We start from the raw sequence: 22,382 nt of genomic DNA on the forward strand, positions 1-22,382 counted from the left end.
TGGCGCCCCTAGTATCTGGAGAACGTGAACAGACACTGTCTGGCAGCTCTCGTAAAAACCGACTGGAGAAGAGATTCTGAGTCATTTCATTTATTGCCACTACAGTTCTGCAAGAAAGCTTTTCCTCCCTGCCAAACTTTAATTATTTATGCTCTTTTAGGAAGCACAAAGGCATCCAGAGCCATTCCCAACAAGCCGAATTGCTTTTGCAGCCTTATCAAACGACGAAAAATGGAGAGTCCCCTCGGAAGGGCTTTATCAAGTTAGGGCTGCAGTCGGAATGCAAAGATGTTTATGTTGGAATAAATAAAGGGATGAATGGCCGCCTGCACGCTGGGGGGGGACGCGGCCGTGGGACCCGCAAACGGGTGACCGCTGCTCCCCCCCTTCCAGCACCGAACCCCATGTACCCGAAAAGCAGGGACAGGGGGCGAAAGGACACCCGAAATAATCCAGCCGGAGGGCGAGAGGTACATCCACCTCACTCGGGCGCATCTCCTGCACGCCCTCCCAGCCAGCGTGCTGCACACGCGTGTGCGCACACATGTGCCCACAGGGCGGGTAAGGCGGGTGCGCGCAGGCAACGTGCCGCACAGGCAGCGCGCATTCTGTGTTTGCAGCTCTGCCACGCGTGTGCGTGTGTGTGTGTTATTGTGTGTCGTCGCCTGCTGTTCCAGAGGAACGGTTGAAACCTGGGGCATGGGCACGCGTGAAATCATGCACGGTTTTCTACCGCCTGTGTGTCTGTGAACAGTTCTAGCCCACAGATATGCACGTCTGCGTGTGCGTGTGTGTATGTGCGCACACGGTAGCACACAACGGGCGCTGCTGAAATATGTGCCTCTTTATATACAGGCGCATACAGAGATACATAACACACGTACTTTAGCATCACATCACAATTTAGATCCTACTTCCTCTGGTTTTGATCCTTCCGTAGGCGATTTTAGGCTAGAAGCTCTACAATAAGCCATCATCGTGGGTCAGATACGTTTGATAAATACTACATCGCCTTTCACATCTTTTCACCAGAAGACCTTCTTCGGATTTCACATCATCCATGTAATAAAGGGACTGGTTGTACTGGGGCCGGTTAGGATAGGGAATGACAACAGAAAGGGTCCATTTCTCATGAGCTGTAGCCAAATTAATGTATTTCCAGGAGAGAATAAGAAAAGGGGCTTTATCTGTTTGTTTTGCTTTTCTCCTGGCTTGCACCACTGAGCTTGCTTCTAGTTTTTTTAATTAGGGAAACGCTACAGTGTGAAGAGACTTCCATTGTCCGCAATGCGCCAGTTCCCAGCACGGGGCTGGACGCCTCGACGACGTGGAGGGACCCAGGGGTGGTGTCTCAGGCTGTGGGTGCCCAGGTGCTCACCCGGGCCTCAGGGAACTCTCGCCCGGCGCTGACGCACCTTTGCTTTCCCCTGGCAGCAACCCCGTCATGGAGAGGCAAGGTTTTGTTTGAAATGGGCAATGCGGCAAGGGTGGCCATTCTGGAAGGCGAGAAATGCCGCCTCCGAGTTGGGCTGCGTTTCCTTCTCCCTCCCGAAGCACCACCGGAACATTACCTTTGGGGATCTCTGGAAAGCTTTTGGGAAGATGAGTGCACCTCTGCCCACTTAGGGATCCAAAATCATGTGTCTCACCGTGCCCTCGCGAGCAGCCATCGCAAGAAAATTAGTGGGTAGGAGAGAAGTACAAATATACCCTTTTATGAAATAATGAGTTTATTGCCTTCAGGAAGGCAATCGACACGTGTAAATAGGTAGCTGCATTGTGCCATTCCTTCTGGTTGTTTAGACTTTTGTACCTCCGGCACAGCAATATCTGAGCTTACATTATAGACCAGAAAATAACGCAGGCTCTGCCAGAGTTATTCTTATTAGTGCTGGAGGAGACAACCCAAGATTTTGTGTGTGGAAACGCCTCTTCATTAGAAACAGATTTATGTGGAAATTGAGGCCAAAAGGAGTTTTAATCCGGCCCTAAAATTCCGTGATTTTTTTTTTTACTATTATTTTTGTTTATTTTCTGAAGTACCAGACCAAGGCAGTAACACCCGCATTTCCCCCAGCTCTGCAGCTCCGGCCAGCCTGTCTGCTCTGGTGCTGCAGAACCTGGTGGCTCCTGGCAGAGAAAGCCTGTCAGCAAGATGCGGGGAAAATCGATTTCCTTCTCGTCCTAAAACACTAATCAAACGGCTTGGGCAATGCTCCCAGCCACTCTGGTTGGGTTATCCTCTGAGGTTTATATCTGGAGAAAAAAAACTGAAAGCGGTCTCCCCTTTCCCTCATAAAAGACTCTGCTGAAACGGCCATAGGGACCGTCCCTCAAGATAATCAAACCCACCAAACACTCCTGGCTCTCGCCTCTCCTGCAACGGCAGCATCTCGGGGTGAGAGGCTGTCTCCGGCTCCCCGCAGCACTGCCCCAGCCCAGGCCCCGACCCCAGCCCTCTGCGGCCTCAACACCGCCCGCTCTCCCTCCTCCTGTTTGTTTGGGGCAGCTCTTGGACAAGGCCAAAGTCAGTGGCGCTGGAAGGGCAGGGCCCAGCCTGGCCCGGCCACCTGGGGCGGCACCGGCGGCGACGCCTCGGAGGCTGCCTGCTCGGGGCCCTGCTGCCCCTCCGCCTCTGCGATAAGCCGGGCTCCCCCGGAGTCCGTCTGGCGCAAGGCGGGGGCAGCGGGGAGCATCTTCCGAAGGGGGAACCGCTCCTCTGTACCCGGGGAATGGAGCAGCAGCAACTCCCTCCATCCCCGGCCGGCACACAGGCTTCCCTCCACCCATTACCCTTGCCCGTGCCCTTGCCGTCGGGCAAGCGTGAGCAGATGCCACCGCGGAGCCGGCGCGCAGGTTACGCGCTGGCCTTGAGCGGGTGTCACGTGCCCTCTCTGCCAGGCTGCGGCCGGATCTGCAGCTCCGAGCAGGGGGTGAAAGTTAAAAAAGGGAAAAGAAAATAAAAAAAGAAAAAAGTTTATTTGCTAACCACTTTCCCCATCGCTGCTCGAGCAGGTTATTCCAAACCACAAAACAAGCCGGCGCCGCAGGCTTGCCCTGGCGTGCAGAGCAGCAGATGAAGGGAGCGGCCAGGATTCACAGAGCTGACGTCTTTACTAGGCGTTACTCCTTTATTTTTGCTGCAAAATGGTGTTTACATACAGATAGAATAAATCGACTTTAGTTTAGCACCACTCGTTCTCCGAGGAAAGAGAGGGTAAAAAGCATGAGGAACTATATATAAATGGAGAAGGAAAGGTTAAAAGCTGATAACACAGGTTTCCATGCTGGTCCGGCTTGTCTTCTTTGTTTTGGCTAAGAACTCAGCGCCTGCCAATTTACGCAGGGATCCTACGCGTTTCGTGAACTTGGTTTAAACGGTAAAAACAAAAACAACCCACAAACCGCAGTCCCCGCGTTTAACTCACGAATACGCTCTACTCTAGGGGTGAACACTCCGGGCATAAGTTCATGCAGGAACGGTCAGACTCTGCTCTAGTACATAGAAAGCGCCTGCTCTCGCATTACTACTCTTTTCTTTTTCATCCGCCGGTTCTGAAACCAAATTTTAACTTGCTGATCGCTTAAATTCAGTCTGTTTGATAGTTCTTTCCTCTTCTGTCGGTTAATAAACTCATTGAGGAGAAACTCGTTTTCCAATTCAGCAATTTGTTGTTTTGTGTAAGGTTTCCGTTTCTTTCTTGATCTCCCCTGGGTGGGGCACCAAGGCAAACCTACAACAAACACGTCGATAATTTAGTGGATCAGGTCTGGGCATTAGGAAGAATATGAAAAAAAAAAAATAACCACCCGCAAGATAACAGGGCTAAACTAGGTCGGCAAATTGAGCAAAGCACATCTGACAGCGCAATTGCTATCTACATCCGAGTCGGATTAAGCGATTATCGCTCCGAATGCGTTACGGGGGGGGGGGGTGGAGGGGGTGGGGGGTTACAAAGCAATTACAGGCATCTCCTAGAAAGCAAGTATCGCTAGGTCTCCTCTAGCTAAAGCGAGATATTTAAGGCATACCATCCTGCACTGAAGGTCTGAGGCATGACTGGACTGCTGCGGGCTGAACTGTCAGGTTCAAGTTGACGGAATTCTTGATGTCCTCCTTTAAGCTGGAAGTGCAGGAATTCACTTCAAAAAGAGCAGCCGAGCCATGCAAACCCCTCTGCAGGGTCGAGTGGTCATACTTTACGGGCTTTAAGTTGGCTGCGTGAGTAACAGTTGGGTCATTTGCAAAAGATTGCCTTTGCCTGCATCTCTCCTCTTGTTTGGAGCTCGCATCGTGGGCGTAATATTTATTGTTGTCTTCCAGGCACTCTTTGTTGCCGTTGGAGCTGATGTTGATTGGAACGGAGCCGGGGAGGTAAGGCTGCGCCGCGCCGCCGAACGCGTGGCTCTGCGGCTGGGCTGCGCACGAACTTGAGCAAGTCCAGGGGATCGAGCTCCGGGGGTAGGAAATGGTGGGCAGAGCCGCCAATTGACTGCCATTAGCCCGCAAATTGGGAAAATAAAAGGAATCTGGAGATTGCAAATTCAAGAGAGAACCAACGTAGCCAGATCTGTAGAGACTGCGATCACACATTTCCAACAAAGGACTTCAGCTGTTCTTACAGCAGTATTTAGTTACAACAGGGAATAAGCGGAAAGCCTGAAACGATTGGACGAAACTTTGCAGACAGGTTCTTCAAAGCCGGTAATTTCAGCACCGCCTCCAGCCACCGAGCCACAGAGTCCCCCCTTTTTTCCCCCCGTCTCTTTTTTTTCTCTCCCCCTTTTAAAAAGTCTTATGATAACACTTGAAATATGAAAATACCGAGCTCGCAAGGGGGAGGGGAAAACATGGTCTCTGCTTCTATAAAAGTGGCTGGGCCTGGCTGGCAAAGCTGCGGCGCTAGAGAGATGGGGGGAAACTGATCATTTGCAGAGTTGCCGAGGGGACAGGGCAACCCCCGGCGCAGCCTCTGCCTGGCAGAACCGCTCCAGAGCCGGCAGACCCCCTCCAGGGCTGAGCAGCACCCCGGGGTCTGGAGTTCCCCAAGGCCTGGGCAGCTGCTGGGGCGAAAACTATCACTGCGATAAACGTGCGCACAGCGGGCTGGGAATAACCTACGATATCTTCTTCCCAGTAACGGAAAGGAGATGCGAGTGCTTAGGACACACGGATGTGTTTCTGCGTCTGTGTGTGTGTGTCTGTGAGCAGAGTACGCATTATGCCCGCTTTATACACGCGCTTGTTTTAATTGTGAGCAACATGATATGCATCTGCATATGCTTACAATTATATTCTTAATTGTTCGGATATTACCATGAGCGTCATTCTGGTACACTAATGACTAGTATTCTCTTAGGTACGCATGTCTGCCCTTTTTACCCCTTTTACCTTTCATCTTCACTCTGAAGAGAAGGCAAGATTTTAAACGACACCTCTAAATCCTGGAGTTTATTCTGTCCTTAAAACACAACCAAACACCAACAGACTAACAGCAGCAACAATACGGAATTACTTGAGCGACCAGCCGAGATAAACAAACAGACAAACATTCAAACAGAATGGAAAGACGGCAAAAAAAGAAACTGACCGGTTTTGCTCTGCAGCAGATGGGAGTGTAACGGTGGGCAGTCAGCTCGGCTGGGTACCCCGCTGCTATCTCCCAAGTTGCATATGAGGAATTTTTCTCCCCTGAAGAGAAAATTATCCCTTACTGTGTTATTCTGGTGCTGTTTTGGTGAGCTTATACATATTTTTACTTGAAGATATCAAACAACAGCCCAGTTATTCCGCTATTTCTCCCATTTTACCCGTTACACCGGAGTAAGTACAAATACAATCATGTTTGAGAGTATCCTCCCAGGATGTTGCTCGTGTCCTTTCCAGACCATGAGGGTCGGCAGGAGGTGTTCTCCCCACAGAGGCAAGCCGAAGCCTCGTGTACTGCACCCAAAGGCACCCGCAGAGGCCAAGCTACTAGGCGACTCGGGGAGCATCATCCTGCCGGAGCCCAGCAGAGACCCGTGCTCCCAGATACCTCCCGGTACCGCCGCTCCACAGCCCCTTTGGAGGCCCATTCGTCACCCAGACGGGGCCTTTCTGTCCCCGGCCTCTTTTCCAACAGTATCTCCCCGAGTTTGAGCGAGCCCATCTTCAGCAGTCCTAATGCCCGGATTTAGTAACTTTCATTACTTCGGTTAAAAACCTGAACCTAGTTAACAGGTAGAGTTAATTTTCCGTGTTATTGTCCTCTTAATCATAGTTTTAATCTTGGTTTTATTTCTACTCCGAGATCAGAGACTCTGCCCCTCTTGACATTCTCCTAATCAAATTCATCTTTCTGTTTAATGGGAAATTGGGGTAAATTCTGCAGTAATTTCATTGCCCTGGAAGAAAGCTTTAAATGATTGCTCCCTCCTAGACCACACAGGACCACACAAGCACCGCTGGAGGATATTACTGACCACTGCCTTTAATTTTTATTGTTTGAGTTATGTCTACCAATTGAATCTCCCTCTTATTAGCTTACTTGTTTTCTGCTTTTTTTTCTCCCCATGAGGATGGGCAATGGTTTATTTTCATAATTCGCTTTTACCGAAAAGCTGACTCTGATTTTCGCTTCTCAGAAAATAGAAGGAACTTTTTGTGCTCAAAGTCTATATTTTTTTCAGCCCGCAATAAACACAGGGAATGGATGTGAGTTCCTAGTTACCGGAAAGAAAGGTGACACTTCAAACTAACTTTTATGGGGTTAGAGAAAACAGAGCTCTCAATTAATGCTCAACTCATCTATAATTGCTAATTAATACCGCGAAAAAAAATATGAAAAGAAAAATCGGGAGTAGCTGGAGACACAGCTGCGGAAAGTGATGTTAATGTTTAAGTCTGCAGGGAAAAGCACTGACAGAAACATCTTGTTGCAGAGGCGGCTGGCCGCTGCCGCGGGGCGGAGAGCCTCGGACGGACTGGTGCTGGCTTTTCCAGCCCCAGCCGGCTTCTGGTTTGGGGGGGGGGGGCGATAGAATGCCGCGGGTGTCCCCCTGCCTGTGTCTGTACAGGAAATATCACCGCTGAGGAACAGAGCGACCCGGAGGGCTGCTTTCACACGCTCCTTTCCGCTCTTCGTTTTTTTTTTTTTTTTAAGTAGGCAACCGGATCGGCCTGAACATCAGAGCTGACCACACGCTATGATTTCACTGGCATACATGTTCTTCAGGCTTACAGATGAAGGTTGCTCTGCGTGTGACCGAGTAGTCTCCCTCGCTCGTTTATCACTCGAAAACGCGCTCCTGAGGCGAGGCTAAGGCTTCCGCTGCCTATGCCGAGGGTTGTCCAGGAGATGGCAGGATTGCCTCAGACATGGCTGGGAAATAGCACTGCCTGACAGTAGCCAAGCAAGCTCCATGGTGGCTACGGGGCAGGCGATGCGGCCGGTCTGCAATGCATCATCGTGCCACTGCGCATTTGCAAGCCACTTTGTCGAGGTACATATCAATTATCTGTACTAATACGCACTACATTTCCTGCGAAGCGTTATGGCCTTCTCTAAACACGGCCGGCTGTGCCCGGCTGCGTGGAGGCTCGGCTTCCGCGCTGGGTGAAGCGCTGAGCACCAGGGCCTTGTCGGGTCCGTGAGCGCTTGGAAGAGCCCAGGCTCCCGGCACCGGAGCTTTGAATAACGCTTGTCAGTGATCTAGCTCCAGGCTTGAAAAAGTCTTCCAATCTGCACTGGTAGGTGGACGACTGCTGTGTACTGGCTCGCAGCCCTGGCCTCCCTCCTGGCTGTGGCTGCTGGTTTCTTAACGTTTCTGCACGTTGTTACAAAACTAAAAGGTGACTCCTCTCCATCTGGTACCCATTTGCCAGCCAGTTCACGTTTCCTCCTGCCCTGGAAAGGGAGCTTTGGCCTTGGCAAAGCTGTGTCGTCTGAAAGCCAGCAAAGCCAAAGGTTAAGCCTGGAAGGAGGAAGGGAGCAGCCCGCGACGGCTCCGCTGCCGGGCAACACAACAACTCTGGCAGTGCCCGGCCAGAGGAAGACTCCTCGGGGGGGAAAACTACTCCAGAATTAATAGGACCAAAGTAGGGAGGATGGGGAGGTGTCAAGGAAAGAAAGAAGAATTTAAAATATTCAAGGAAAACAAGTCTGCACCAGCAGAGAGGGCCGTTCCAGGTACCTAAATGATGTGTCCCACAAGTATCCTCTGTTCCCAGAATCAAACAAAAATATATATTGCGATAAAATCTGAAATGCTCCGATATGGACTTTCTTCCCATCCGTTCGGGGAAAATAAACGTTTCAAAAGCAGTGAATGTGCAAGCGGAAGAGAAAGGGGAAGGAACAGGGTGGAGGAGGCGGAAGATACCCCACCACTGGAGCCAGCCGGTTGAGGAGCGAAAGGAGGGGTGCCGAACTGGCCGATCGCTCCCGCCGCCGACCGCCGGCAAAGGGCAGCTTGGGAGGCGAAACTGAGGGGCGCTGGGTCGCGCTAGGCACCGAGCAGGCAGATCCGGGCTCGGAGGAGAGGGAAAGACAGACACCCCCTTTCCTCCCACCTCGGATATTTTCCGTTGGCAGTACTTCTTTCTTTCCCAAACCCTTCCCCGGCGAAAAAGCGCACGCGGAGACGCCTTTCCCTACTTCAGCGTGCTTCGCATCGTATCTAACTCTCCTTTCCCAAGAACGCGGTCTTTAAGTGGTCCTGGAAACATCCCAGGCAAACTTGCAACCCGCGAAACACCGTGCTGCAAAAAGAAGGCGAATTTTGTCCTCTCGTTTATATATATATATATCTCGAAAAGAAATAGTTTTATTAAAGACGGTTCAGAAACAGTTTGGCAACATTGTTAACAGCTTGGAACAGCCCATAATCCTAACACAAAGTAAAAGCAGACTTGAAGACAAGAAAAGAAAAAGACATGGTTTATGGAGAAAGAGTCTTACCGTAGGTCTTACCCACATACACTGGTAATCAAAGTGTTTAGAACAATAGGGTATTCAAATAAATAATACTAGTTCGGAACACACACGTTTTAATAATTAGAAGAGGCACATTAACAGAGAGATACCGCTTCTCTCTCCTAGTAGTTGACTAGCGTGTCTGATCACCCTGTGTATATCATAACATGCACACTAGGTTTAAAATAATAAAAAATCGACAAAATGCTCGCCTTTCGGCCTATATAAATTACGGCATCTTTTGAAATTCCTTATTTATTGCTTCTGTCATTAACACCCGTTTAGTTTTGTAAATTAAAAGTTAGCGGTGAACTTCACTTCTCCAACCAGGAGCTTGTTTTATTTTGTTTGGTTTTGTTATTTTAATTTTTAAGAGCCATGGCAGAGGAAAGGAGAAAAATCTTGTGCTGGTCAGGTCAAACAGGCTAGAGCCGCCAATTTACACAGGGGCTGCGCAGGTTTATACAGACCGGGCTGCAGGACAAGCCGGCCCGTCAGTCCCGGGAAAAGAAAGTGCTTCCCGGAGGTGCCCCCACCGACTCCTCCGAGGAGCTACTAGACACGAATAGCTGGGAACAGTCGGAAATCGGGGAATATGAACTATATTAAATACTTCTACTGAAAACGGACCCGCAGGGAACCGCAAAAACGTAAAAAAAAAAAAAATCAGATCAAAACAAAACCCCCAACCCAAAAAACACCACCCCCCAAAAAAACAACCCACAACCGCCCCCCCCGCAAAAAACTCCAAACCCCAAACAAACAAAAAAGCCTCACTCTAAAAAAAAACCAAAACAAACAAAACACGACCCCAACCAAACCCAAACCTACGGAAACAGGAAGCGCGGTGGGAGATGCCCAGCACTGTGTTTGTCGCCCCGCACCAGCTCGGAGATACTTTAATTCCCTCAAAAGAGACAAAACCCGGTTGCAGGCATTACCCCTCCATGCAATTCGGGATTCCCTCCGGGTTCCGGTGCGCTCGGCGGGTTTTGGCAGCAGCCTGGTGCAGCCACGGGTCCGGACTCCGGATTTCTTGCGTTTTCTGATTGATTTTTTTTTTTTTTCAGTCGGTGTGTTTTGAAGTTTACGATACCAAATCAAAACTGACACTTTTTGGCATTGACTGTTGTTCAGAAAAAAAAAACCAAAACAGACCCCCCCCAAGAGTTAAGCATTTAAGAAAGTTATAACTGCAACCGTTCAACATATTTAAATTCGTTTATACTGGCCTAGAGGGAAGAACAGAAAATATAATTAATATTATTATTGTTTTCTAAAGGAAGAAACAGAACTATAATTCAGGACTTGTCAGCACTCCCTTCCACCGAGAGAAAAACGCTGACTTTCATGGGAAACAATTCCCGAAATTTAACCACCGCTGGAAGAAGAAGAAAAAAAAATTAAATATATTTTCAAGTCTTTCCAAAAGTCTTTAGCTGGTCGTAAATTGAGTTTATATATCCACCACTGTCCACAACTAATAGATCAAGATACATTGTCTTTCAGTTTGGAGACTATTTTCTTATCCTTCACCCTCCTGTTCTGAAACCAAATGGTAACTTGTCTCTCAGACAGGTTTGTGGCTGCGGATATCCTTCGCCTCTTGTCCTTGTTAATGAACTTGTTAATGGCATATTCATTCTCGAGTTCTTTAAGCTGCAGTTTTGTGTAGGGCACTCGCTTCTTTCTCCCACGTCGGTAGACACACATATCAGGCTGGTTTAGTGCAACGTCCCCTATGGTAAAAGACATTATGTGAAAAATTAGAATTTTATTACAGGCGTTTAAAGCTTAACCAATACTTGTCGGGCACTGGTTTCACGGGCAAATAAATAATACGGGGTTGTTTACAGTTTATTATTATTTACACTGCCACATTATTTGCCCGTTAGTAAAGCACCACGACCTTGATGGACTGTCATCACTTTGCAGGCATGCATCGCTAGCGAGCGTGCAGGACGGCGGGGGCTTTCTTTGGCCGGGGGGCCGAGGGCAGGTCGGAGCTGGCAGCGCACAAACAGAGAACTCGCTTTGGTGTGTGTTTCCCCGGGTTTGTTTGCATGTGGTTTGTGCCTCTGTGCTCTCATTACTCCCAGCCTCTTAAGTGCTCTGGGGCCGCGTTAGTCGCCGGCCGGAGAGGCAGAGGACCGCAAGCCTTCAAGCACCGTCCTTCAAGCTGCGAACGCGAACACAAAAGCGGCCGCCGAGGGAAGAGACAGCGGGAGAAGGAGCCCTCGGCCGCCCTGGTACCCCCGGGCCGGGGATCGGGGCCCTGGCGCTGAGCGGCGGGGAAGCTCCAGGGTCTGTCCCGCGGGATGGAAAGCAGAGGGTGAGGTTTCCTCCCGGGGTGGGGGGGGGGGGAAGGAAAAAGGAAAATCCACCGTCTCCCCCTGTCTCTCCGCTCTGTGCCTGTGCGGCGTGTCCACCTCGGCAGGCCGCCCCTGCAGCCCGAGGGGCGGGGGAGGGGACTGGCAGGCGGAGGAGGCACGGGGGGGTGCAGGTCAGACCATTTCTCTCCCTCTCGTACCTGGAAAGGACGATTTCCAAAAGTGTGAGCTCTGTGTCTGATCTTTGGCACAGTAAACCTGACTATTCCAGCCATTAGCCAGAGTCCAAGACTGATAGCCCTCCATTGATATGTATGTTTCGTGTCTCGGTTCCCCAGAGCCAAACGTTGAGACCATGTCTATGTACCCAGGAACGTGCTGGTAGGGGGTTGTATAGCCCTGGTAGAAGGACACTTCCTTCGCCCTGGAGGAGACTTCATTGGCGGGGACACTCGTGCTGGTCAGACTGGAGACGTCCATGTACTTTTCCACAGGAAAGCCGCCAATGGAGGCATGGGGGGGAGACTTCAGGGCGTTTTGCTGGATCCCAACCCCGTGGGACATCCTGCAGCTATAGTATCCATTGCCAAAGTGATACCCATAGCCGAGCGCAGGGGCGGCGGCCGGCGCGGCGGAGCCTGGGCAGTCCTTGGCCGGGGGGTCGGGCCTCGCCGCCGCCCCCGAACGCTCCCCTCCGCCGGCGTAGGCGAACCCCGAGGCGGCGGCGGCGGCAGCGGCGGCCGCTCGGCCCGTGTGCGCCGCCCCGAAAACGGGCGAGGAGAGAAAATTACGGCACTGCCCTGGGGCTCCGCTGCCGCCGCCGCCGCCGCTGCTGTCGCCGCGCAGTCCGTCCATCTCCCAGCTCGCTGCTTTGCTCATGGCCTTGCACATCGCGGGCGGCGGCGGCTCGGTCCCCGGCCGGGCATGATGCAAATGGTTATTTGCCTCCAACAGGTTGGATCCTGGCGGTACGTTTATAAAAACGAAGTCCAGGTTGGGAGGGGGGACGGGGGTGGGGGCGGCCGGCTCCAGATTAGTTTGCCGCAGCCCGGGGGGCTGCTCATAGGCTGCTGTGGAAACATGTGACCCTCCCGCTGCCCGTACTGCCCCTTTCGCCTCGCAGCCCCCCGGTCCGCACCGGCGGAGCGCCCCCCTCCCTTCCCACCCCCGCCCCGCTGCTGAGCTCCCGCCCCGCCGCGGCCCCGGCGCTGGGGAGGGGCTGGGCGGGCGGGCGGCGGAGATGCCCCTGAGGGCCAGCCTCGCCCCCGCCGCTTTCATCCCCCCTTTCCTCCTGCCTGCAGCTTCAAAAGGGCCAGAGAAGGACCAAGGACCTCCGCTGGCACTTTTGAAGCAGCAGGCAGGGGTTCTGGTCGAAGCCGAGGGCAGGGATCTGACTGAATCCCCGGGGAGACCTTCCCCAGATCATTGCTGTGTCTGCGGCAGGGTGAAGAAAATCCCAGCACGGTCTTTGTATCCCATCCTCCACACCTCCCTCCTTCCCGGACATGTATAGAGTAGGAGGGCTTTGTTGTAGGGGAGAAGGGATCCCCGGCTCCACTGAGCAATCGGTCCGTGGGAGATCTCTGCTTTAGCACCCCCCTCCACGATATCGCTACCAGCCAGGAAAAGGCACCAGGGCTGTGTGCAGCACAAGATGCTAAACCTGGCATTCATTAGATGTGGCTTTTATACCCTTGCAGTGTCAGTCTGTGTCGTGGTAAGGCAGACTAGTTAAAACGCAGCATTTGCTTATGCTGACGGCTGTTCTGGTGGTGACTACCCAATACTGTGGCAAATCCTTCTGTCGTCTCTCTCGACTCTCCCGCTGGGTCGATATGGAAGTTGCAGCAGCCTGAAGAGCTCGAAATGGAGAAAGCAGCAAAGACGACTCCCTGCTCCTGCCCCTCTGGGCCGGCTCCTGTAGCTCCGCGGTTGTGCATTACAGACATTTAGCCCTGTCTGGGGCGGGGAGGGCAACAAGTTGCGGCAGCTCCGCTGGGAAAGGCAGAGAAACTTCTCGCCCTCTGAAAGCATAGAGCTGGGGCCGTGTTTGCTGTCCCGATGAAGGCTCAGGCGCAGGAGAGAAGCAACTGCCGTAGAGGTGAAACTCAGTGCTGACAAGATCTGGGTGCTGTGGGTGACTTCTCAGGGCAGGCGGTGGGCCTCCCCCTGACTGCTGGGCTGCCGCGGGAGCGGAGGGGACTAGCAGTCTAGTAGTCTTCGGCAGTTTCTGGAAGAGGGGTGGAATGACAAAGGTTGCACATCAACAACCGGATGGCAAACACGTTCTAGAGTTCTAACCACTTAATTGCTATTAATCTTTTATAATCAGCTAAGAGTGAGCCAGGCGTGATTATGTGTTTCGCTCGGTTATAAATCGAGTCAGTACCTACTCTCAGAACATGAAATTATATATAATTAGGTGGACGCTTTGTCGAGGCATGAGTTTCTCATCCTTTTATTTCCCTGTACGCAGTTTCCTAGTGAAAGCACTGCTAACGCACTGAAGTCCTGAGAAATGAGAGACTATTTCTCCGGACATCTTTCTGTTTGAATTCCCACCTCCCGTTGTGCTTCCCACTGCCATAAATGCAATGAAATTTTCTTTCTCGTCACGACATTTTAAATACGGCCGACGAAAGAAATGAGCACCTAAAGCTCAGGTTTTCAGAGCTTTTTGAGTTCCGAAACATCAAAACAAACCACGGTGGAACTCTGTCAAATGAGAGCTCCTCGGTGTCCTAGAAAACAGTGTCTTTGGGAGGGTTTATGACAAACAACTTCAATTCTATAATGAGCCGTTTTGTGGAGGGTGTAGAAAACAGCACTGACTTGCACGGCAGGATATTATGCACACGAATAAAAATAATGAGCTCATAAGGCAAGGTCGGATCTCTGAGAGCATCCGCCCATTTTACAAGTGACAGGACACGTCCTACGGCCCCGGGGGTAGTGCAGGGTTCCGTGCTGCCGCCCCGACCCCGGTCCGGAGCCACCCCCTGTTCCCGTTGCCGAGGGGGGACAGTGCTCACCGAGAGTTAGCTCCGCGACCAGCAGGGCGATGTGCCGCTGTTGCCCGCCCTCAGCTACGGACACTACTTGCCTTCCCGCGGAGCAGCGCAGCATCACCTATTGACACATTGCACGGGAATCTGAGTAGCGCACGAAGTATATAGCATTGCCGGCTGTGTTCTGCTCCCGAATAACAATAATTAAAAAGTGGATTTTGATTATTTTGGCTTCCCCCTCCCTGAAATAATCTAATTTCCTCAGATACATTTGCTATGATTTAACGGAGTTAGGACTCCACTCAAGTTTTAGGACAGTCTTTTATTATTTGCCCTCTGTCTTCCGCCTGGTCTCTCCCAGGAAAAAAAATAAGTTTTTTTCAGCTGTGTCTTTAGGAAGTAGCTTCTCTTGTTAGTGTTTATTGTAGAAAAAAAAAAAAAGAAAGAAAAAGAAGGGGAAAAGATCTTCCAGGACAAACGGAAAAGATAAACTAAGAGAAAAAAATCGACTTATACTTCCCTCAAACGTTCCCCCGTGCACACTGCGTTCCGTTGTTACCTTTTAACTTGCGTGGACTTTTAATAGCTAAACAGAACAGAAAAGCTTTTATTTTCCCCTACCCGAATTACGATAATGAAAAGCTTTAACAGCAACATGTGGAAAAATGTTAAACTACTTTTTCCCTCCAAATCCGTGCCACAGATTCTCATCTCTTTATTTATTTCAGCCTTTAAAATTTCCATTTCGAGACGGAGGGAGAAAGTTTACTCAGGTCTCTCTGCGCCCTCGCCCAGACGCAGCGCTGACGGGCGGTAGAACACTTCGGTCGTTGAACTTGAGCTCTAAGGTCACGGGCGGTGCTGGCCGCTGCCTGACTCCCACCTCCCCTCTGAGGCCGCGCGGGGACCTCAGGGACCCAGACCCTGCCGTCAAAGCGACCTAGGACGAAGAATCGTCCGGGTTGCTTTGCGATGGCAGTAAGGCTTTATCCTTTAAATTGAAACCTGTTTGTATGCAAAGGCAGCCCCAGAAGACATCATGTAATCATTAAGTCCTCAAAAGGGGATGTCCGCCTGGGAAGCGAGGGGAGGGACGGTGCTGCCGGACCCGCGTGACTGGGAACAGAGCCGGTTCATGCCCTGCACCGCTGCGAGGTGACATTTCAAGGAGAACCAGGACTGAACAGGAGGTAGACTCCCCGCGGGTGGCCCTGCACCACGATCTGAACCGGAGGGGAGAGTCGGGACTGAGCGACAGCGCGGTGCGAACCGAAACACGAGGAAGCCGCGGTGCTACACTGCCAGGCGGCCTGCGGCGGGCCAGGGAGAGCGGAGCCTGCGGCCCCGCCGCGCAGTGGAGGCGCAGTGCCGCCAGGTGGCGCCGCCGAGCCTGCCTCCGGCGCCGCCGCGGGCTCCCCTTCCCACTCCCCCGGCCTCACAGGGTCCCCCGAGGCAGTCCCGCTCCTGCGGTGCTCACTGGTACCCGCCGCTCCCGGCTCCGCACCCCCGGAGCCACAGCGCTGCCTGCTCCTCTCCGCGGACCGTGTCCCAGAGACCTTGCGCTGCCACGGGCAGCCGCTGGCGCCCCGGGCCCTAGTTGGCAGCCTGCCCCGCCGGGGAGGAGGAATCAGATATTCGTGTCCGTTTTCCCAAGCACGCTGAGTCGTGAAAAGCTGGCCGAGGTGTTGTTTGGCTGATTTAATACGAACTTCACTTCAATCAGGTTCCGTGACCTCTCTTTCCAGGCTCAGATTTAATAAACGAACACTGAAATGTTCTTTGATGCCTTGAGTAATAGCTTCCAAGGTAAAAGTACAAAGACGTTTGGCCATAGGCCTAAGCAGCCATTTAAACTTACAAGAACAACTGAGTAAACAGCGTCTGACAAAACCTTGCATATTTCATCGGTCTCTGAAACTTCCTCCCCCATTGCTCACTAATATCTCTCTAATGCCGGAGGTTGTTTAAGTCGAGCTGTTGGTTTTGAAGTTCTATAAACATATGTTGAAAGATTTTTAGGCTGTGCTATTGTTTTGGGGCAGAAAAAAAAATCCACGATAAATATCACTGCTGTAAATGCTTCTAGTTTGCTGGAAATATAAATATCAGATGACTTGTTTATTAGTGAGCTGACAGTTTGGGTTGAACTGATTAACTGCATGGCAGGGAACAGTTTTGTTACCTCACATCTACTTAGTGGATTATTAATGTCTTTTATAACATGTTCTTTTCCTTGCATATGAGTGTAGCTGTATTTTAAGATACACTGTATATAACCTAAGGTATCAGTATTATTAAAAGGTGCAAAATAAAACATAACACTAATAAAGATCATTCACAGCCACACTTGAGTGTAACTTATTTCTCTTACATTGGCGCTTTTCCTCTAGTCTTTACCATCCACACCGAATAACATAAAATGCGTTCCCTCCTCTTTAGTGGTGCAGTAACATTTCTGGAGTGTAATGTTGTGCCCACTCTGGTTGTGCACATACAAGAACAGGAGTGCTTCTGAGATGTGGTATCTCGGCTGCGGTTTCCAAAAGAGCAGGGGCAAAGATGCTCGCCCTGTTACAGCGCTTAAGAAAACAGAGGAGGGCGCCAAACGACAGCAATAAACCTGGCCGCAGGCTTCCGCTCCTCCTCCCGCGGGCGCGGCGGGGAAACAGGGGCTCAGGGACCCCGGCCGGCCTGCGAACCCCCCGGCTGCCCGCTTTGCCACGCTCGGTGGGTGTAGCACGGGGACACCATGCCCTCCGTCCCGCCGGGAGGGCAGCGCAAAGGCACAAGTCCCCGTTCCGTCTGGGGGGAGACGGGGAGCGAGGGGTCGCGTGGAGGTCTACCCTCCACTTGCGCCCACCTCCGTTCCCCTCCGCATCGTCTGCGGGAGAGGAAAAGTTGTTATTTACTTTTGTCTGGGTTTGGGGCTATAAAACGCAGGACATCACACTGCAGTCTAAAATCACATTTCAAAGGGCTGACATAAAACGTTCATTAGTAGAAGGCTGGATTTTGCAAACAACGCCTAGAATGTTTCCCAAATATTTGGTGGAATGTTTAGGGAGACTTTAACACATTATTAAAAAAGAATCTGACAAGTATCCCATTTTAGACCTATGAATCATGCGCAAGAGCACAAGAACTTAGGAGATGTATGTGACTAACATTAGCAGGAAGAGCTCTCCTCGCAAAAAAATCACAGGAAACATTGGGGTATCTCTCCGGGCGATGAAACTCAGCTCCTCAGGGTCTAAATACTAGATTATGTGGGTGAAAAAAAATCACGGCGAGAATAAAGATTGGGCAGCTACCGAAGCGCACTCCAGAGATGCTAACGACAAAGGATTTATCTTCGTTTAAATGGTTGCCATCAGCGTCATTATTACTAGCAAAGTTATCACTGAAGGGAGACTTTCCGACTGTCACGCCTGCAGAGCGCGGCAGCCAGTGTCCCCTGCAGAGCGGCACCCGGGAAAGAGCGGAGAGATGAGCTCACTGAGCCACAGGTAACTTGGAGAGAGGGTGCTAGAGGTGGTGACTCTGCCAGGTCGAAGTCTGCGGGCACTAAACCCCCATCACTTGTTTCTATTGTTATTTTTTAATTCTTTCAATGCATAGACATTCCTGGCGGTGGGGAGGGAAGAAAGCGAGGGCTAGAGAGAAACCCTCCGGGAGGATGAAATGACACGGCAGTGGAGTGTTTGAAAATCACGAATGCATTTAGTGTTCTTCTGTTATTTCCCCCATCACACTATACAACAGCCAGTGTTGCTCCAGAGGGGAGAATAAATCGAAGGCTAGCTTCATCGATAAGCAGGATTTTAGAAAGTAAAAAAGAGATTGTATTTAAGGATGCAACGGAGAAAAATACTTTCGAATTATAATATACTAGATTAAAACAAATATTTTAATTTCCAGGATCGATGCGCGCCGGCATCAGCGGTCTTACAAAGTCTGGGTATAAGGTTCGCGGGTGTGAGGGGGTGCGTGGGGTGTCAGGGTAAATTCCTAAATAAAAGTACTAACGTGATCTGGAAATAGGAGGGAAGAGCAAAGAGATATCCCCGGCAGGAGGTTCTCGGTCCTCTGGTCCTCTTCCAGCATTTCCTCGCTTTGTGATCTAACATCCGCCTCAGAAATAATAATAAAGAAAACCATTATCTAATATTTAGCATGTAGTTCTGTCCGAGGACAAATGAGAAAGAAGCTGCATCATTAGGACCTAAAAGGCAACAAAACAAAAATCAGAGCATAATGATGCACCTAAATGAAGGGGGAAATGTTGCACAGCTCATTTTATTAATCAGACTGTCAATTCCACCCCAGAGGCCAAACCCCAGAGCAATTCAAGCAAGATCTGATCAAGCTAAGGACAAGAGCTTTACTCCTCACTTCTTGTCTTTCTTTCTTTCCACCTGGATATATTTGTCTGCTCTGAAGCCGCCTTCATTATCCACTGACAGGAGCTTGTATTTATTTGCTTATAAACCTGTTACAATAAATGATTATTCGAACAGCGTCATTCGTACCTTAATGACGAGCACCACTTTTTGATGAATGACATTTCGGGCTAGAAAGGATGTATGGGTCATTTTGACCAGTCATTCCCTCGCTTTGGCATCCCACAATTTTTACACCTCCCTCAAAAAGAGATAATAATATTTAGAGACACTTGCCGGGCTGAATGTGAATTAGCCCCTGCTGCAGCTCATCATTAGTACAGGACCAGCCCTGCAACTTTGACATTTTTTATAAAGCTGAGATGATGGAAAGAATAAGAAAAGAGATGATCCTGATGGAGAGAGGGCTGCACAGCCCTACAGCTGGCAAAAGGCTCTCGAATTTGTCAGACTCAGCTGGAAATGCGGTGCTGGAGGCCCTTGAAAATTCTCCGCACAGTGGTCGCCTCAGCCCGAGACTGACTGCCGCCTCCCTGCACAGCGCTATAGGGGACATCTCCGCCAAAGGCAAATTTGAAATAGACACTTTATTCAATCTTCAGCATCCCAGCAGTGAAAGCACCGTCTCCTCCGAAATCCCGCCGTCGGAAAGCAGGAAGAAAATCAACCTTTATTCCGAAGTTGCTCAAGAGGCAGATATGAACAGTGATGTGGAGGTGGGCTGCTCCGCGCTCCGCTCCCCAGCCAGCCTCACTTCCTCCCAGCTGAAGGAAAACAGTAACAAAGGTAACTCTCCCTTTATCATCTCCATCTAAGCCCCGCACTTTGCCAGCCGGCTTTAAAAACCAAAGCAAACCCACCACCACCGCCAAAGTTGCTCGCCTCTGCATGGGCGCTCTCTCTTCTGCGAAGACAGAGCTTCAGGCTGTAAAATATTATTGCAATTACTGCGCTATCCCGATAGCCGAGACACACTGCCCGGGTACGTGCGTGTGTGTGTGCATGCCCAAATCCATTGCTATACAGATATATATCCGGAATATATGTAGGCATAAATATCCACCCATCAACATTTAGGGAAAGCTTTCTCCTTATTTTACCTCGCGCTTTTGGAACTCTGCGCCTCTCGAGCTGTATATGTGCGTATATACAGACATAGACTAAATTAGAGAGAGAGAGAGAGAGGACAGTGGAACGCGAGGAAGGTGCTCGTATTTGTCTGTGTGTTCTGCTCTGAGTATATGCAACGTGCCGTCTGTGTTCACCTCGGGTAACTGGGCATTGTTCACTTTTCCTTTGCTTGTAACAAGGGGTTTGAAACAACCTTGTCTCCTTCCCCACGGTTTGCGGGGCATGGTGACGGACGGTGGTTGTTATTATTGCTGTAATTGGGGAGGGGGAGCCAGGTGAGCAGTGGATTTCCTACGGGCCACACTGCATGCCTTTTTTGTCATATGTGCCAGGGAAAGGAAAAGGAAGGGGTTCTGGACATAACGATGGAGGGGAAAAAAAGGCTTTTATGGCTGCTTTTATTTCTTAAGTCTTAAACGACAATAAGAACCGCAGTCGAAGGATAAAAAGCCAGTGCAGAGCCCTGGCTCCTCGCAGCCAGGAACAGCTGCGCCAGCCCAGGCCAGCACCCTCGCTCGCTCTCCCCAGGGCTCGGCCACCCTGCAGTCACCAGCCCCTACCCCTTCTGCTGAGAGTAATGCGGTTAGAAAGTGACTCAAAAAGAAAATAATCAAATACTTCCCAAACAAACCCCCAAACTATACCTTCATCCCCTCCCCAATCCGTCTTTATCGATTCTATCAGGAGCAGTGATTTGTAAGGAGGGTGATTGGCCTGAAGGACGGGAACGCAGGGCCCTGTCCGGCCCGGCCGGGCGATTGGGGTCCGCCTCGTTGCCCGCTCTCATCCCATACGCTCGCCCCGCAGGCTACGCGGAGAGCAGCCCGGCGCCCAGCACCCCCGCCGCCACCGCCCCCTCCGCCGCCGGCGGCATCGGCAGCCTACACAGTGGCGGGGCGCTGGGCGGCTCGGCGGCGGGGGCCGACCAGGTGCGGCGGTACCGGACCGCCTTCACCCGCGAGCAGATCGCCCGCCTCGAGAAGGAGTTTTACCGGGAGAACTACGTGTCACGGCCGCGGCGCTGCGAGCTGGCCGCCGCCCTCAACCTCCCCGAGACCACCATCAAGGTAGGCCGCGCCCCGCGCAGTACCGCGGAACCTCGCGCTCCCCGGTTCCCTCTGGCCGGCGGCCGGCTTCGCTTCGGGGCTGAGGGCTCGCAGGGCCCTTCGGTGCACTCATCCCTTTGTGCTCGTTTGGTCCTCCACACCTAACACTTTTCGTTTGCTTTTTAAGAAGTTGTTGTTATTTATTTTCCTCATCGTTTTCTATCGCGTCAGCACATTTTGTAAAGAGAAGAGGGGAGGAAAAATAAACGCAGCTATTAAACACGGGGGATGAGCGCGTCAGTATCTTAAAGACATAGCCCTGAGTGGGGGGAGGGGGCGACTGAAGGGGAAAGGTTTATTCAAACAGAAGGGTCCCCCCAGGACCCAGGGGACTGACTGTGCCCACGGGTCCCCTCGGGCAGGGTCACAGGCGACTGTCCAGGCAGGAGAGAGGTCTTCTACAAGCGGTATGGCCACAGGCCACGCCGCCTTGGAGCTGGGTGTCGGTGGGTGCCCGGCAGCGGGTGCGGTGGGGTGCGGAGCGGAAAGGCTCTGAGGCCGGACTGTGCTTGTCTCCCTGCGCAGGTGTGGTTCCAGAACCGACGGATGAAGGACAAGAGGCAACGCCTGGCCATGTCTTGGCCTCACCCGGCCGACCCCAGCTTCTACACCTACATGATGACCCACGCCGCGGCCACAGGCAGTCTGCCATATCCCTTTCACTCCCACGTCCCGCTCCACTACTACCCGCACGTCGGGGTGACCGCCGCCGCCGCTGCCGCTGCCGCCTCGGGGGCAGCCGCCGCCCCCTTCGCCACATCCATCCGCCCGCTGGACACCTTCCGGGCCCTCTCGCACCCCTACTCCCGCCCGGAGCTGCTCTGCAGCTTCCGACATCCCGGCCTCTATCAGGCACCGGCCACCGCCGGCCTCAACAGCAGCGCGGCCGCCTCGGCGGCGGCAGCGGCGGCGGCAGCAGCAGCTGCGGCGGCGGGGTCGGGGCCACCGGGGGGCTCGGCGCCCTGCTCCTGCCTCAGCTGCCACAGCAGCCAGACGGCGGCAGCGGCAGCGGCGGCGGCCTCGGCGCTGAGCTCACGGGGCGCCGCCGCCGCCGACTTCCCCTGCACGGCGGCGGGGCAGCGGTCCGAGAGCGGCTTCCTGCCCTACTCGGCCGCCGTGCTCAGCAAGGCCGCAGTCGCCTCGCCGGACCAGCGGGAGGAGGCGCCGCTCACCAGATAACTACCGCGCCGGGGCCCGGCGGCGGGGGGTGTTTTGTACAGGGGTCAGGGTTGGGGGGGGCGGGCCGGGGAGACCCCGGGCTCAACCAGAAAGTTCCGTCTATTTTTTTATTGTTGACAGGCGGGGAGGGCGCTCCGCGGATCTTGCGCCCCCGCAGAGGCGGCCCCACGGTGCGCGCTGCCGTGCAGTGCCCGGTGCCCAGCACAGGGCTCCGCGGGGCCGCGGGCGGTAGGGCCAGCCGGCGCAGGGAGGGGGATGCTGCGGAAGGGAA

General features: G+C 52.3%; 3 protein-coding genes across 4 annotated transcripts; 1 reads left to right on the plus strand and 2 right to left on the minus strand.

Moving 5' to 3' along the window:
* Positions 1–2,963: 2,963 nt before the first annotated feature.
* HOXD12 (homeobox D12) lies at positions 2,964–4,669 on the minus strand. Its single transcript, XM_005152586.1, has 2 exons — positions 4,033–4,669; positions 2,964–3,734 (listed from the first exon to the last, which is right to left on the minus strand). The coding sequence occupies exons 1-2, from the start codon at positions 4,592–4,594 to the stop codon at positions 3,496–3,498; spliced, it is 801 nt and encodes a 266-aa protein (XP_005152643.1). The 5' UTR covers positions 4,595–4,669; the 3' UTR covers positions 2,964–3,495.
* A 5,776-nt stretch (positions 4,670–10,445) lies between these two features.
* HOXD13 (homeobox D13) lies at positions 10,446–12,178 on the minus strand. Its single transcript, XM_034065637.1, has 2 exons — positions 11,488–12,178; positions 10,446–10,696 (listed from the first exon to the last, which is right to left on the minus strand). The coding sequence occupies exons 1-2, from the start codon at positions 12,176–12,178 to the stop codon at positions 10,446–10,448; spliced, it is 942 nt and encodes a 313-aa protein (XP_033921528.1).
* A 6,864-nt stretch (positions 12,179–19,042) lies between these two features.
* Positions 19,043–22,111, plus strand: EVX2 (even-skipped homeobox 2). Of its 2 annotated transcripts, none has more exons than XM_034065686.1 (3): positions 19,043–19,472; positions 20,634–20,893; positions 21,458–22,111. In XM_034065686.1, the coding sequence occupies exons 1-3, from the start codon at positions 19,058–19,060 to the stop codon at positions 22,109–22,111; spliced, it is 1,329 nt and encodes a 442-aa protein (XP_033921577.1). In that variant the 5' UTR covers positions 19,043–19,057. The 2 variants fall into 2 exon arrangements, with proteins under 2 accessions (XP_033921577.1, XP_033921578.1); XM_034065687.1 differs by having other exon boundaries at positions 19,058–19,481.
* Positions 22,112–22,382: the final 271 nt, after the last annotated feature.

Source organism: Melopsittacus undulatus, chromosome 8 (genome assembly GCF_012275295.1).
Source record: "Melopsittacus undulatus isolate bMelUnd1 chromosome 8, bMelUnd1.mat.Z, whole genome shotgun sequence".
Classification (NCBI taxonomy): Eukaryota; Metazoa; Chordata; class Aves; order Psittaciformes; family Psittaculidae; genus Melopsittacus; species Melopsittacus undulatus.